This window comes from Sinocyclocheilus grahami, unplaced genomic scaffold (genome assembly GCF_001515645.1).
Source record: "Sinocyclocheilus grahami isolate Dianchi unplaced genomic scaffold, SAMN03320097.WGS_v1.1 scaffold377.1, whole genome shotgun sequence".
NCBI lineage: Eukaryota > Metazoa > Chordata > Actinopteri > Cypriniformes > Cyprinidae > Sinocyclocheilus > Sinocyclocheilus grahami.
Genome location: NW_015505556.1, coordinates 372,131 through 387,319, shown reverse-complemented (window position 1 = coordinate 387,319; position 15,189 = coordinate 372,131). Strand labels below are relative to the sequence as shown.

The window sequence follows — 15,189 nt, the reverse complement described above, 5'->3', positions numbered from 1 at the left end:
TGTAGGTGAGCAGTTTTCATTTCAGAATCATGCTAGGCTAAATGTCCAAAAATGGATTATATACCACTACTATATTATAGAAGTTATTACAGTAAACCTGTACATTATTACTGTATTTTATACTTACACGTCTTAGCTACTAAAGAAGTACTGTGTTGAAGGAGCAGATGCCACAGGACTGCAATGTGATGGAGCATCACTTAACCATTTCTCCTGTGTTTTTCTCCTTCTCTATCTTGCTTTCAGAACAAGAACCACCTGAAGACTGACTCCCTGTAAAGAGACATCACCCTCACAATGAGTCTCTTCACTGGTTTTGGCAAGTCTTTCCCTGCTCTTTGTGTCTTTGTGAAAAAGTGACAGTTCCCTAGTATGATTGCATCACATTTTGTTGGTGTAATCTATAGATTGCTCCTGCTGACTATATCCAGCCTCTTACGAAGACTTCAGATGACCCAACACCTCTGAAGAGATGACGCCAACCCTTGAGTGGACTTCAGATGAAGCTGACTCTGAATAATCATACAAAACTGCTACATTTTCCTTGCATTGTAATCAACATGATCACATCATGTAACCATTGCTTTCATTTGTTCATTGTTTCTGTATATATTTAACTGTTTCTGAATACATGACGTTACTTAACGGCATGATTTGTATAGCCTAATTTTAGAACATTTCTACCATTACTTTGGCACAGTTACACCTGTTAACAGAACTCTTATTCGTAATGTAGAAACATTCGTTTAGCAGAATGCATGTATGTTCGCTGGAATCATTCGTGATCCAGCCTCATCTACAGAAGAAGTGTGTATAAGGTTTTTTTTATTATTCTTTGCAAATCACCTTTCCTAATAATGCGCTAATTAGCAAGTTTCACGATGAATGCGGCTAAAGTAAACAGTCTCTCTGAGAGCAGCTTGGAAGAGAGGGGCGGGGCCAGCAGAGCTCATTAACATTTAAAGCAACATGGAGTATAATGCCTTGATAAAAACAGAGCTGATTTTGACAGGTTTAAAAAGGTGTTTTTTACACTAACATTGAGAAATTTTAACCAAAGTATGTTATAGACTTTTAATTAAGACACTAAAGAATCATATCAACTTGTGCAAAATGAGCATCCGATGACCCCTTTAAAAAAGATATGATTCGAAAAGAACGATTTGTTGTGTGTCGTTGCATATTTCTCTCCTGCACATGATGCTGGGCCCCCTCCCAGCAACCAGTAAAACAAAACAAATTATCCTCAAGAGAGGGCATTGTGTAAACAAATTGCAAATTGTATAATACGTATCTTTGTCATACAGTTTTTGCTTTTGTTTTGTTTGTGTATATGTGCATGTGCCAAGTGTCTAGCCCGCTTTTGTTTTAGCTATAAAAATCAAGGCATTTCCGATATGTTGTAACTCTAATAACTTATTCATACAAGCGAATACACCAAAAATATGCAAGCACATATCCATTTGCTATTCTTTACCATATTACTTAACTGGAAAGACTAAATAACTAAAGATTGAATGACTATCATTGACTGACAGAACATTGAAATTACATAAAATTAACAACTAATTTAAATGTGCATTCGATTATTTAAAAAATAACTCCCATGAAAACCACGGCTGCATCCGAAAACTTAGGCAGCTGACTTGCTGCCTCGCTGCCTTATGAGGCAATGACTTTGCAGGCCGTGTTTTTGCACGAAGGCACCTCATGAAACTGATTTCAGACAGGCTTCTGAGGCAGTGTAACGGTTTAATGATCTACAACAAAATAGAACGAGTTTTGGTGATAACTAAACGAATATTTAATTACTATAATACTGATTTCTCTCTAGAAATAACATCAAAAGTGCAAAAAGTTATTAAGAAATATACATTTACACACAAACTAACCACCAAACGCAACTTTCAGACGCCATCTTTATTTTTTAGCTCAACAGAGTATTAAGTTCCCTCGATGGGGGAAAAATCCAAGTGAACATCAATCAGTACTCAATATTAATTTAAACTGCTTTAAATATGACTGCTGCTTATTTCCTGTGCACTTCAATACTGGTCTGCGCTTGACTGTAGTCTGTCTGTATATTGAGTTTATTTAACCCATCGCAATTTCGCAACATATTCAAGCTGTTTATTCATTTTTCCACCCATGAACGAAAAACGAAAATTTAAGCTGAATTCTCGTTTTTCGTTTTTTGGAAAAAAACGAAAAAGGAGCCGTTTTCTAATTTTTCTACTTTCAATATAAAATCAAAAAACGAATGATCGAATGATACACGGATTTTGATGCCTTCCTGCCTTGGAATGCGTCCTCCGAAGGCAGCATTTTAGAGCTTTCGGACGCAGCCGTAGGCATTTTCCACGAGCCAATAGTTCGTGCGTAGGAACTACGTGCCTTTAGCAGCTTGTTGCTGAGGGGATCCTTTTACAGGGACACAAACCGGACTAGGTAAATATCTGAGTGCATTTCCTTCTTGAAAGAATTATTTATTCCTCGTCTCTTTTTTCACTTCGAGCATTTCTTTGTCTGACATGTAAAACAACCCGACTTTAAGGTTACATAATGTGTTTTAAACCAGTCGCCGTATAAATAACACTGCTTTCTGATCCAATGAGTGTGATCAGAGACTCTCACGCTCTACTTCAGGTCAATGTCAGGCACTGAAGCTGCGTTGCTGTCTATTGCAGAGTAATATTGCAGTGTTTCTTGCATATATTCAAAATAATGTAACGGTACCGAGTCTCTAACCTTTCTCAACCATATTGCACATAACATCATATGTGTCGTATTATGTGTTCTTGTTTTGACGTTTATCACAATACTACTTCATGATTTATGTTTTTTGTCATCCACATTCCACACTGAGTGAATGTGTTGATAAACTATGGTTTGAGCCAGATTGATTTTTCTTTTATTAATATATTTAGCCATCTCAGAGTGTTTCTAGCACCATTTATATGGAGGAAATGCATTATACTGGATAAACACTTTTCAAATATTTGTTTGTTTCAATAAGTTTGCCGTTTAAATAGCTATTAGGCAAGAAAATAAGTGACTTTGTATCTGGGATCTATTGCGTTCACTGTTTAAATCCAGCACTAGGGGGCAGTTTTTACCTTTTCTTGCCAAATCTGTCAACATTGCTCAGACAAAAATTAAATTATCTTCTGGATCCATTATATATCTCTTGGACTTGGAGCTTAAATAATATTGTGCTTCACATTTAAAATGACTAGTTAGATGCATGTGTATTTCTCTTTGAAAAGGCATTGATCTTAAAAAGTTTTATGAGTCCACCTTCATTAGTTCTGCTTGAATGATGGGTAAAACATTTTTTTTTTAAATTATCACATATTTTTATTCTCTATCTCTGAACAGAATCTACTGCAGATGACTTCATGATCTACCTAAAGTGTTTATCCTGATTAAATAAACAGCATTTAGGTAAGTTTTGATGGGTTAAATATATTTTTGTATATATGTGATGATTGCCACATAACAACATATAAAATATGCATGTGTTGTGTAGGTTCTGCCATGGCAGATGGTGTAGACCTCAGCCGGAAGTTTGTGTCAGAGTCTGAATTAGACGAGAGAAGGAAAAAAAGGCAGGAGGAATGGGAGAAGGTCCGCAAGCCAGATGACCCAGAGGGTGAGACGTTCACTTTGTCTGCACCAAGCAGACAAATTAACAGCAGGCTTAATGGCAGACCTTAGTTCTCCCCTGATGCATTTGCCAAGTTTTGATTGTGTTCATTCTCGTTCCACCACAGAGGCCCCTGAGGAGAAGTACGACCCCCGATCTCTGTACGAGAAGCTACAAGAGCAGAAAGACAAGAAACAGGAAGAATATGAGGAGCAGTTCAAATTCAGTAAGCCCTCATGTTGCTTTCCTCCCATATTCATCCCTTTATTTTTATCAAAAACTTCTTTCAGATGACATACATCGCACGGTCTCAGGGGGCTTGCCTCTCTCGTCTAAATGTGACCTCATTTTGGGGTTTATCTGTCACTTTTTGTGCGAAAACATGAGTGTGCGTGCGCGCTGGTGTGTGTTTGAGCATGTTGGTGGGTGTCTGTGAGTGTGAACAGATGGGAGTGGTGGAGATCAAGAGCAGGTCTGTTCTTGCGGGTGCTGATGGGAGACTGGTATGATCTTAGCATCTCGGCTTCGTCTCCGTATCCCTGGTGACAAACCCACTCTCAGTCTCCCTAGCGACCATTGCTGCTCCTATTTCCGCTGATTCCAAGGGCCACATCTCTTGATCTGCAAGCATGGTGGTCATGCATCTTTTTCATGATGCTTGGTTCTGTTAGCAGTTCTTGAACCACTAATGGAGTCTTTATAATTCCGTTGTTGTGTTCCTCCACAGAGAACATGGTTAAAGGCCTGGATGAAGATGAGACCAGCTTTCTTGACGAGGTCTCGCGGAAGCAGTCTCTAATAGAGAAACACAGACGGGACGAGGAAGCTCAGGAGATAAAAGCATACAGGATATCCTTTTGCACCTTAAAGCGTACACAATATTGCTGTCATGGTTCTTAAAATTGACAGGGAGTTTTGCTTTCCGCCTGTGTCTGTCTCCACTTTCACCTTCGTTAAGCTGGTGGTGGAAGCTTCAGCTGTCAAATGCAGTGATGGCTTGTGAAGAGTAAAGTAGAATTCTTGTACCTTGTTAGTGTACATATTCTCAAACAAGACAGCCCCTAGAGGAACCCGACGCACTGACGATACAGCACTGCTTCGACAGAAATTCATGCAGGCTTGGCGAATGGCTTAGAGGTTTACAAAACAGTCAGTCTGAATGCGTACAGTTTAAAGCAGTTTTGTTGCTAGGTATTTTTGCACACTAATGATACCTTGTCAAGCAAAACCTTTCACGTAAATAAGTTGCACAATGCAGAAAAAAGTGCACAGCAATGAAGGGGTGACAAAACTTAAGCAATTATGCCTGAAAACACTGTTCAGTAACTAAGGAATACACAGCACTGAATATAGGCTATTCGGTTGTTAAGTGGTGACGTAAGAAGCGCTGTTTCCGGGTCCAAGCCTCAACTTGCTTCACTTGAGAATACTACCTCAGCAGCCGGTTAGGAGCACTGTTTATTCATGTTAAACATTTAAGCTAAACGTTTTCAAACTTACAGTCTACACTACAGTCTTCATGCTCACAGCGTCCCAAACACAAATTATTTATTTATATTTTCAATGTCTGGCTATCTGGGATTTCGGTATGGAGTTAAAGGTTAGGATTATAATTTTTTTTGGTAGTATTATATCACACTGTGAGTGTATATTAGCACCTTTTGTTGTTTTCTCGTGGTATCTGATAGGGCGTTTGGACACGGAAGCGGTGACACGTGACGTCAGACTTAACAAGCAGATATGGCTATACACTGCATCTAATGGCTACACCATGGTATTACAGATGATTTTCTTTATTTTTTTCCCCACAAGGTGGAAAAAATCTGCCTCAGTTCAATGGATTTTAAATACTTTTGCTCTATTTTTAACTTAAATACTGTTAATTGAAAAATTATATAAAACATTTTTATTGTATTTTATACAGAATATAGCCCATAATTTAGATATGAATATTAATTAGTAATATGAAATACACTCAAAATGCAAAATATTAAAGAAAACAACATTATTGAAATGAAATATAGTATATTCATCTCACAAAAATCTTTGCTTCCTTCCCCTAAACTGTTAGCTTCTTTTGATGTTAACAGTGCTACTGATACTTTCTGCTCCACTCTTACATTTTGTTTAGACACTGTCTACCCCTTGTCTTCCAGACCAGCCCGTACCACCCCTTCTGCCGCTTGGTTATCTGATGTTCTCCGCGAACATCGTTCTAAACTCAGGGCTGCTGAAAAGGTGTGGCGTAAATCCAAAAATCCTACTGACCTTAATGTGTATCAGTCAGTCCTCTCTTCCTTTTCTGCTAATGTCTCCACTGCTAAAAGGACATGCTACCATAACAAAATTAACAATTCGTCTAACTCTCGCATGCTCTTTAAAACATTTTCCTCGCTCCTCCTCCTCCTCCCCTCTTGCATCAACTCTAATAGCTGACGACTTTGACACATTTTTCATTAATAAAATTAAAAACATCAGTGCACAATTTTCCACACCACAATCTGTCAAGCACATCTTACCAGCAAACATACACTCATTCACATCCTTCTCTTCACTCTCTGAGGCAGAAGTCATCCTTTCTAATCATCCTACTACTTGTCCGCTTGATCCTATTCCATCTCATCTCCTTCAAGCCATTTCTCCTGTAGTTGTACCTGCACTCACTCACATCATTAACATATCCCTTCACACTGGTGTTTTTCCCTCAACATTTAGACAGGCTCGTATAACCCCACTACTTAAGAAACCCACCCTTAACCCATCTCTTTTAGAGAACTACAGACTGGTTTCCCTTCTTCCTTTCATTGCAAAAACACTTGAACGAGCTGTGTTCAACCAAGTCTCTGCCTTTCTCACACAGAACAACCTCCTTGACAGCATCAAGTCTGGTTTCAGAAGTGGACATTCAACCAAGACTGCCTTGCTCTCAGTTGTTGAAGCCCTAAGACTGGCAGGAGCGGATTCCAAATCTTCAATACTTATATTGCTGGATCTGCCCGCTGCTTTTGACACGGTTAACCACCAGATCCTCCTGTCAACCCTATTGGCAAAGGGTATCTCAGGAACCGCACTCCAGTGGTTTGAGTCTTATCTATCAGATAGGTCCTTCAAAGTATCTTGGAGAGGTGAGGTGTACAAGTCGCAACATCTAACTACTGGGGTGCCTCAGGGCTCAGTTCTTGGACCACTTCTCTTCTCTGTCTAGATGGCATCATTAGGTTATGTCATTCAGAAACATGGCTTTTCATACCACTGCTATGCTGATGACACTCAACTCTACCTCTCATTCCATCCTTATGATCCGACGATAGCTGCTCGCATCTCAGCTTGTCTAACAGACATTTCTTACTGGATGAAGGACCATCACCTTCAACTCAACCTTGCCAAGACAGAACTGCTTGTGGTTCCAGCAAACCCATCGTTTCATCACAATTTCACCATCCAAGCACATCAACCAGAACTCCTTCAAAAACAGCCAGAAACCTTGGAGTTATGATTGATGATCAGCTTACTTTCTCAAGATCACATTGCTAAAACTGTCCGGTCCTGCAGATTTGCTTTATTCAACATCAAGAAGATCAGACCCTTTCTTTCAGAACATGCTTCACAACTCCTTGTTCAAGCTCTTGTTCTGTGCTGGACTATTGCAATGCTCTCTTGGCAGGTCTTCCAGCCAATTATATCAAACCTTTATAATTAATCCAGAACGCAGCAGCAAGATTAATTTTTAATGAGCCAAAAAGAATGCATGTCACACCTCTGTTTATCAATTTGCACTGGCTACCAATAGCTGCTCGCATAAAATTCAAGGCATTGATGTTTGCCTACAAAACTGGCTCGGCACTTTTACCTAAATTCATTACTTCAGACTTATGTGCCCTCTAGACGCTTGCGTTCTGCAAGTGAATGTCGCTTTATTGTGCCATCCCAAAGAAGCACAAAATCACTTTTACAGACTTTTAAATTAAATGTTCCCTCCTGGTGGAATGACCTGCCCTACTCAATCCGAGCAGCCAAGTCCTTAGCCATCGTCAAGAATCGGCTAAAAACACATCTCTTCCATCTTTATTTGACCCTCTAACACTAGCACTCTCTATTCTAATTCTATTCTTTAAAAAAAAAAAACACTTGTCCCTTTTAGACTTGCACGCTATTCATTTGCTGCTTGTTTTCTTAAAAAAAAAAAAATAAATCTAACACTTGCTTTCTAATCTTTTTGTATTCTATCTGTTTTCCTTTAATTTTTTTCTACAATTAACAAAAGCAAAAAGACCTGTAACACTAGCCTGCTCTATTCTTTTTCTATTCTATCTGTTTTATTTTTATTTATTATATTATTTAAAAAACCATTGCTACGTGTACTGCATTAAGCTAACTGAGACTTATAGCACTTGTATATCATTGCTCTTTTGTTGATTTTGATTGCTTCTATTGTCCTCATTTGTAAGTCGCTTTGGATAAAAGGGTCTGCTAAATGACAATAATGTAATGTAAAAATAAAATTATTTTGCGATTATGGCTTCTGATCAGTTTTGACTGCAAACAACATAACTGTGACTCCCAAATGGACAATACCAGAGAGTTGAGTTAACTTAAGGCATCTTAAAAACGCAGCGCTCATGCGCAAGAGGCTGAAAAAGTAGTGAAATGTGGTGTAAAGGCCCGTTGTTTCTTGTTTCCCACGGAGAGCAATTCTTGTTTCCCGCAAAGAAAACATACTTTACCCGAGTTGTGATTGTGAGTTTGCAGTTTGTTCAATTTGATGCAATGTAGCCCCAAATAATGGCAAGGCGCGTCGTTCTGACGAGTTGTCCTCGCGGGGTGCACGCAATCACACAGCACTACATAAAACGATTGCCGAACAAACTACTCTTTTGAGCTCGTTCTTGGAATGAATAGTTCTAAAAGATTGTTTGAATCAATCTTATGAATCCATAGATGAATTGAATCATGTTTTGTATCAGTATTGTTGTGTGTGTGTGGTCTTGTTTTTCTATCCCTGTGGGGACTTAAAGGGTTAGTTCACCCAAAAATTACAATTCTGTCATTAATTACTCACCCTCATGTCGTTTCAGACCCGTAAGACCTTCGTTCATCTTCGGAACACAAATTAAGATTTTTTTTTGATGGAATCTGAGAGCTGTCTGACCCTGCATAGACAGCAATACAACTGAAATGTTCCCAAGTACAGAAACGCAGCAAGGAAATCTGTAAAATAATCCATGTGACATCAGGGGTTCAACTCTAATTTTACGAAGCTACGAGAATACTTTTTGTGCGCAAAAGAAAAAAAATAACGACTTTATTCAACAATTTGTCTCCTCCACGTCACCCTGTAGCGCCATTTTGGAGAGTATCCGCTGGATGTAAACAGCGTGCGCTGTTCTGTGTCAGCTGCATCACACAGATACGCTGTTTTCGTTCAGATCAAATCACAACAACGTAGGAAACAGATCTAGGGTGTATTCCAGAAAGCACGGTTAACTTAAGTCAGCTAAAACCCTGAACTTTCGGTTGATTAACCCGGAACCTTGCTTACTTGAGGTATGTGGTTCCAAAAACATGTCCGGGAGTAAGTTCTTTCAACACAGAGTGTACCTGGTTAAGACTCAAGACATTCTCAACAGAGCGACGAATCACTACGCAAACGAACGCTAAGAAATAGCGTGCCATGCTGTTTCTTCTTTTATTCAATGGTCGTTTATATGCTTAGTGCATATCATCAATCATTTTTATTTTTTTTCCATTTAATCTTTAATCCTTGAGAATATTAGTTATATTGTTTGTTTGATGCTAATTATATATTAAGTCATATCAGATATGTATTTTGATTTAGAATTTAGTCATGGAAAATGCCGATCCATGTGTGAGATGATAATATGAAATGTAATAAATATATATAATGTAATTAATTAAACATTACCTTGTCATAGTGTTTTATAATTTATACAGATAACTGTTATATATGCAAATAAAAAAAATATAATAACCATATTAGAATAATATATTACCTTATTTATTACTTATATTAGTGCTTCATCATTAACATATCATACAAATAGTGTATATATATATATATATATATATATATATATATATATATATATATATATATATATATATATATATATATATATATATATATATATAAAATAGTGTGTGTATATATAGTAAAACAATTACTATATATAAGTATAGTACCCTTATAGTTTCCCCATGGGGAAACAAGCTTATAGATCACACAGAATGAAAAAAATATATACAGTTTGTACAGTATAGAAACCATTACACCTTTTGAGTCCCCACAAGGATATACCTATCTGTGTGTACATTTTATACAATGAACTATGAAGTCAACAGGTTGTGCCACATGAGCACGATTTTATTGCATTAAACTATCAGTCAAACGCTCTGCTTTTATCCATATCATAAAATTGATTTTTCATCATGGAACAGCTGACATAATCAGCAGTGGCCTTTCTCATCTGCCAATCAGGTATGACTGTAGATAGAAGGTTGGAGGATGTGTTGTCGTGGCAACTGAAACCTTTCTCAGGGTTTGATAACTGCTTCTAAATGCACTGTCGAGAGCCATGCTCTGCAGCATAATAGAGTAATGTGCCCTAATTCTATTGAATTTGCCTCTCGTGGAGGCACCAAATTGTCTTACCTGCAAGTGTGCCACCTTTTTAGGCCATCTGTAAGTGAAAGGAAGTAGGTTTGATTTCTGTGGTGACTTTGACTTTTAGGAGCGATTGCCCGCTTTGTCTGATCTTCCTCATCCGTCTGTGGGTTTTGTTCTGTTTGCATTCTGTTGAAGTTGAGGTCAAATATGTCCTCCCATATGTTATTTTAGGTTTAAGAGAAAGATTCAGTATAAAAGTAAAAACTGCCTTTGTCAAGTGGCTTACCACAACAGCAGTGGCAAAAAGTCGGTTGTCATGTGTTGCTGTGATGTTTTCTCACTGTTTAATTGTATGTCAGTGATTTCTCCTTAACTGATTAACCTCACAGCGCTCTGCAGAAACTGGCAACCACTGAGAACCAGAAGAAGGAGACAGAGAAAAAGGCAGGACCCAAACCCTCAGAGCACAAGACCAGTTACCTGTCTCAGGCCCACCTGCTGGCTGGGGCAGTTAAACGACGCAGGTGCAAAAAGGACAAACTTGCCACAATGTGTTTATTTAAATGAGTATACTGTATTTATTAAACACAGGTGCATTTTATTGATGGCATTTTGAATGCACAGAGATACCGTGACAAGATCCTGAGGCCCATTGTTGTGCCATTCATCCACGACCATCACCTCATGTTGCAGCATGATAATGCACGGCCCCATGTTGCAAGGATCTGTACACAATTCCTGGAAGCTGAAAACATCCCAGTTCTTGCATGGCCAGCATACTCACTGGACATGTCACCCATTGAGCATGTTTGGGATGCTCTAGATCGACGTATACAACAGCGTATACACTTATACGATTATCTCGTTCCAGTTCCTGCCAATATCCAGCAACTTCGCATAGCCATTGAAGAGGAGTGGACCAACATTCCACAGGCCACAATCAACAACCTGATCAACTCTATGTGAAGGAGATGTGTTGCACTGCGTGAGGCAAATGGTGGTCACATCAGATACTGACTGGTTTTCGGATCCCCCCGGACCCCCCAATATAGTAAAACTGCACATTTTAGAGTGGCCTTTTATTGTGGCCAGCCTAAGGCACACCTGTGCAATAGTCATGCTGTCTAATCAGCATCTTGATATGCCACACCTGTGAGGTGGATGAATTATCTCAGCAAAGGAGAAGTGCTCACTAACACAGATTTAGACAGATTTGTGAACAAAATTTGAGAGAAATAGGCCTTTTGTGTACATAGAAAAAATCTTAGATCTTTGAGTTCAGCTCATGAAAAATGGGGGCAAAAACAAAAGTGTTGCGTTTATAATTTTGTTCAGTGTATATAATAATAATAATAATCTTCATGTATAATTATTTGTGATTCATTTTTGTCTTTATACAGCTCGTCTCAGTCCTCAGAGGGGAGTAAAAAGCAGAAAGCAGAGGAGTCTGTCGCCGGCAATGGCAGTCAGACAGGTGAGCAATGTAGCAATGATTTTCGGATCATTATTATAAATGTAATTATGTGTCGTACTGTTTTAATTGCTTTTAAAATGTATCAGATTATAGTTGTTAAAAAAAGGTAGGGAAGTGTTCATAAAAATCCCACTGTGAAACAATTTTCTTTTTAATGTTTTAGGAGTCTAATAACTAAATACAAGTTAAGACACAATTCTGTCTTTTATAGCAGAAATGTATGACTTGACTATCAAAAATAAACACCATGTTATATGTACACTACACTAGTTTGGGGTCAGTAATTTTTAAGAAATTAATACTTTAATTCAGCGAGGATGCATTAAATTGTATGAAAAAATTCTACTTTATTCTTTTGAGTTTTTTTATTATTAAAGAACTCAACATTAATGATAAATAAATGCTGTTCTTTTAAACTTAATCAAATCCTTAAAAAAATTATAATTTTATACAAAACCATTTAGCAGCACAAATGCTTTTAAAATATATTCTTATAATAAGAAATGTTTGAGTACCAATGATTTCTGAAGGATCATATCATGTGACACTTAGGACTGGAGTAATTTGCCATCACAGGAATAAATTACATTTAAAGGGGTCCTATTATGCTTTTTCACTTTTTCAACTTTAGTTAGTCTGTAATGTTGCTGTTTGAGCGTAAAAAAATATCTGCAAAGTTACAAAGCTCAAAGTCCACTTCAAAAGGAGATATTTTATTTAACAGAAATCACTACAACGAATGACTCGTTTGGACTATAATGCATATTTTCCAGGATTTGTGATATCACAAATACCGACAAGACCTGGTTGAGCTGCAATAGAGAAGACAACGAGTGTTATCACTATGTCGGAGACACGCTAGCTTTCCCAAGGCAGATGAACTTAGAGTGGTTACAATCATCCGGGTTTAAATCGCGCTCAAATTGATTTGATTTTGACGCAATATTTACACTGAAGCTCGCAGGCGGCTGTGGTAAGGGGCGTGACATTTCCCGACCAGGCGCCGAGTGCTGCCAATCACAACACACACTGGCCCAGCTAACCAATCACAGCACATTTGGTATTTCAGAAGGCGGGCCTTCATTTGATACAGGAATTATTCGAGCCGTTCATGCCAGACTGGGGAGAAAGGTGTAATAATGTAAAATATGTGAAAAATAAAGTGTTTTTGAACAACCTAGTATGAGAGCCTGTTCTAGTACACCCCCAAAACAAAATCAAAACTTTGTAAAAGAGCATAATAGGACCCATTTAAAATATTTGAAATTTTAAAATGTAGATTGTTTTACTGTATTGTTTGATTAAATAAATACAGCCTTATTGAGCATAAGAAACTGCTTTCATAAATGCTAAAATATCTTACTGACTTCCAAACTTTTGAACAGTAGTGTACAATGGTTTCCCTATAGACTTTCATTACAAGTGCACTTGTTTTTACAACTGACAAATAAAATTCTGTTGCATTTAACCTGGCATATTTCTATACCTAACCAGAGAAAATGTAAAAGTAGTGTAATAGATACCGTTAGAAATCAGGAGAAATTGCTTGGCCTTGCCATATTAACCTGCCGCGTTAGATGTGAAATGCACCAGAGACTGCGTGCGCTCTATGTGCATGTATTGTTTTGTGTTCTCAGATCAGGAGGCGGTGGAGCTCAAATCCCCCGGCACGGGCGTCCTCCACCTGCCCTCCGCCGCTGTATGCGTGGGCATCCTGCCAGGGCTCGGCGCTTACTCGGGCAGCAGCGACTCCGAGTCCAGCAGCGACAGCGAAGGTAGCGTGGACGAGATTGGCTCTCCCATAAAGCGCCACAGGCTCTTCAGATAGACACACTGACAGATCACACTCACTCACTATCACTCTCTCCCTCACCTGTGCTGCCCAAGGCTTGGGTGCCGCCCCCTCGCCTTCTCAGCGGTGTATTGTCTAAATCGATTTAGCTCTAGGTATCCATTATTTAAGTGTTTCACTTTTGGATAAGTCTGTTTGGTTATTTGCTTGATGTTTATTAAAGGCTGCAATGTTAATTTTTATTGTGGTTGTTGATGTCTTGTGCTCTCAAAACATGACACTTCCCCCATCCTCCTCATATTGCGTTCCATACAGTTTAAACCCCTGGCAGCTTAACCTGGTGACGCACCTTCCCATCTACCCACCCTTGCGGTTTCTGCAGAGCTCTAGTGGCCAAGGGGACACTGACTGACTGACTGACAGCTGTGGATCAAGAAGACATGAAACATTTAGTCCAAATCTCAGACACCATCACAGGACAAAGCAGATATTACGGGCTTGTTTCAATAAGATTAAATGCCTTGATTGAGTTTTTGTTTGTTTGACGTTTATTTGTTAAGACAAAATGCTGCAGTGCTGCTGAATGCTGATTTTCATGAACTCTGTCCATATGTGTGACCGTTTGCTGGAAAATAACCATGATGACAGAATGGCAAATAAAGGTGTTCCTCATGAATTTGTGCTTTTTCTTTCTTTTTATCGGTTATTAACATGAAACTGCATTCACAACGCATTTTAGTTCTGTAATGTGAGTTTCTGAGTGAAACTGAATATTCAGTGAGGAAAAATTTATGGATTGTGAAAAATTTCCATATGAGAATGGAGCCAGACCTGAATAATTTTGTAGTTAATTGTAGAGAATTACTCCCCTCTTGAAAGGCTGTTTTTTTTTTTTGAGGCTGAAGGTTGATTTTGACCCTTGAAGGCATCTCTTGTGTATTTCAGTCATAATTCTTTTTTAAATTTAGCATTGTTTTATTTGTTAATGTATGAATCATTTTTTTAAATTATGTTAATCAGCATTAATAGTGTTTAATTGTCTATTGTGTAAAAATCTCTTTGTTTATTCATTCTCATGTCATTCTAAAGCCATAAGACTCAATAATGAAATTATTTTTTTTAATTCTGTTTTTTTTGTACATCCATTGAAAGTCCAACCACCCAATATTTTCAAGCAGTTTATAGAGATTGAAAATATCAAGCAGTTTTATTCCGTTTTCTAAAGAGGCACGGTCACTTTATAAGACTTAAGGTTTAATTTAGGCTTTTATTCAACTATAAACATATGTACATGCCAAACTCAGAAGCTCAGATGTCTTGCCTGATGAGCAAGAATTACTTTTTTATTTTTTGGGGTGAACCATCCCTTTTAATACTGCAAAAAATATATATATAAAACATTACTTAATATCTTGTCATTTAGCTTCTTAAGTAAATGTATCATGATTTACAAATATAATTTAGATATTTGTTGTGGACAAAAAAGCAACAAACATCTGTCATCTTTGAAATGACATACATGTAATCGCAAACATAAGACTTTAAGAAAGTTCCTATGGTCTTTGGATTTTTTGCCCTTCAGTTTTTCTTATGACTTCAAATCAAAATCAAATGTAGCAAACTGCTCAATGCAAAGTGTTCTAAAAGCACAG

At 37.9% G+C, this 15,189-nt stretch overlaps 1 protein-coding gene across 3 annotated transcripts; it reads left to right on the top strand.

The window, feature by feature from the left end:
* The first annotated feature begins 2,345 nt into the window (after positions 1-2,345).
* On the top strand, positions 2,346-14,213 carry psme3ip1 (proteasome activator subunit 3 interacting protein 1). Of its 3 annotated transcripts, XM_016230799.1 has the most exons (9): positions 2,347-2,448; positions 3,379-3,444; positions 3,530-3,652; positions 3,774-3,872; positions 4,374-4,495; positions 10,659-10,795; positions 11,672-11,745; positions 13,383-13,520; positions 13,853-14,213. In XM_016230799.1, exons 3-9 carry the CDS (start codon positions 3,538-3,540, stop codon positions 13,855-13,857), a joined length of 690 nt encoding a protein of 229 aa, XP_016086285.1. In that variant the 5' UTR covers positions 2,347-2,448; positions 3,379-3,444; positions 3,530-3,537; the 3' UTR covers positions 13,858-14,213. The 3 variants fall into 3 exon arrangements, with proteins under 3 accessions (XP_016086284.1, XP_016086285.1, XP_016086283.1); XM_016230798.1 differs by having other exon boundaries at positions 2,346-2,448; positions 13,383-14,213; XM_016230797.1 differs by lacking the exons at positions 2,347-2,448; positions 3,379-3,444 and having other exon boundaries at positions 3,517-3,652; positions 13,383-14,213.
* Positions 14,214-15,189: the final 976 nt, after the last annotated feature.

What these genes read in the sequence shown, in the direction of transcription:
- psme3ip1 (XM_016230797.1), top strand. Translation starts at nt 3,517, where the DNA reads ATGTGTTGTGTAGGTTCTGCCATGGCAGATGGTGTAGACCTCAGCCGG. An exon ending in CAAGCCAGATGACCCAGAGG is followed by an intron (nt 3,653 to 3,773) that starts GTGAGACGTTCA and finishes GTTCCACCACAG; the next exon opens with AGGCCCCTGAGGAGAAGTAC. An exon ending in TGAGGAGCAGTTCAAATTCA is followed by an intron (nt 3,873 to 4,373) that starts GTAAGCCCTCAT and finishes GTTCCTCCACAG; the next exon opens with AGAACATGGTTAAAGGCCTG.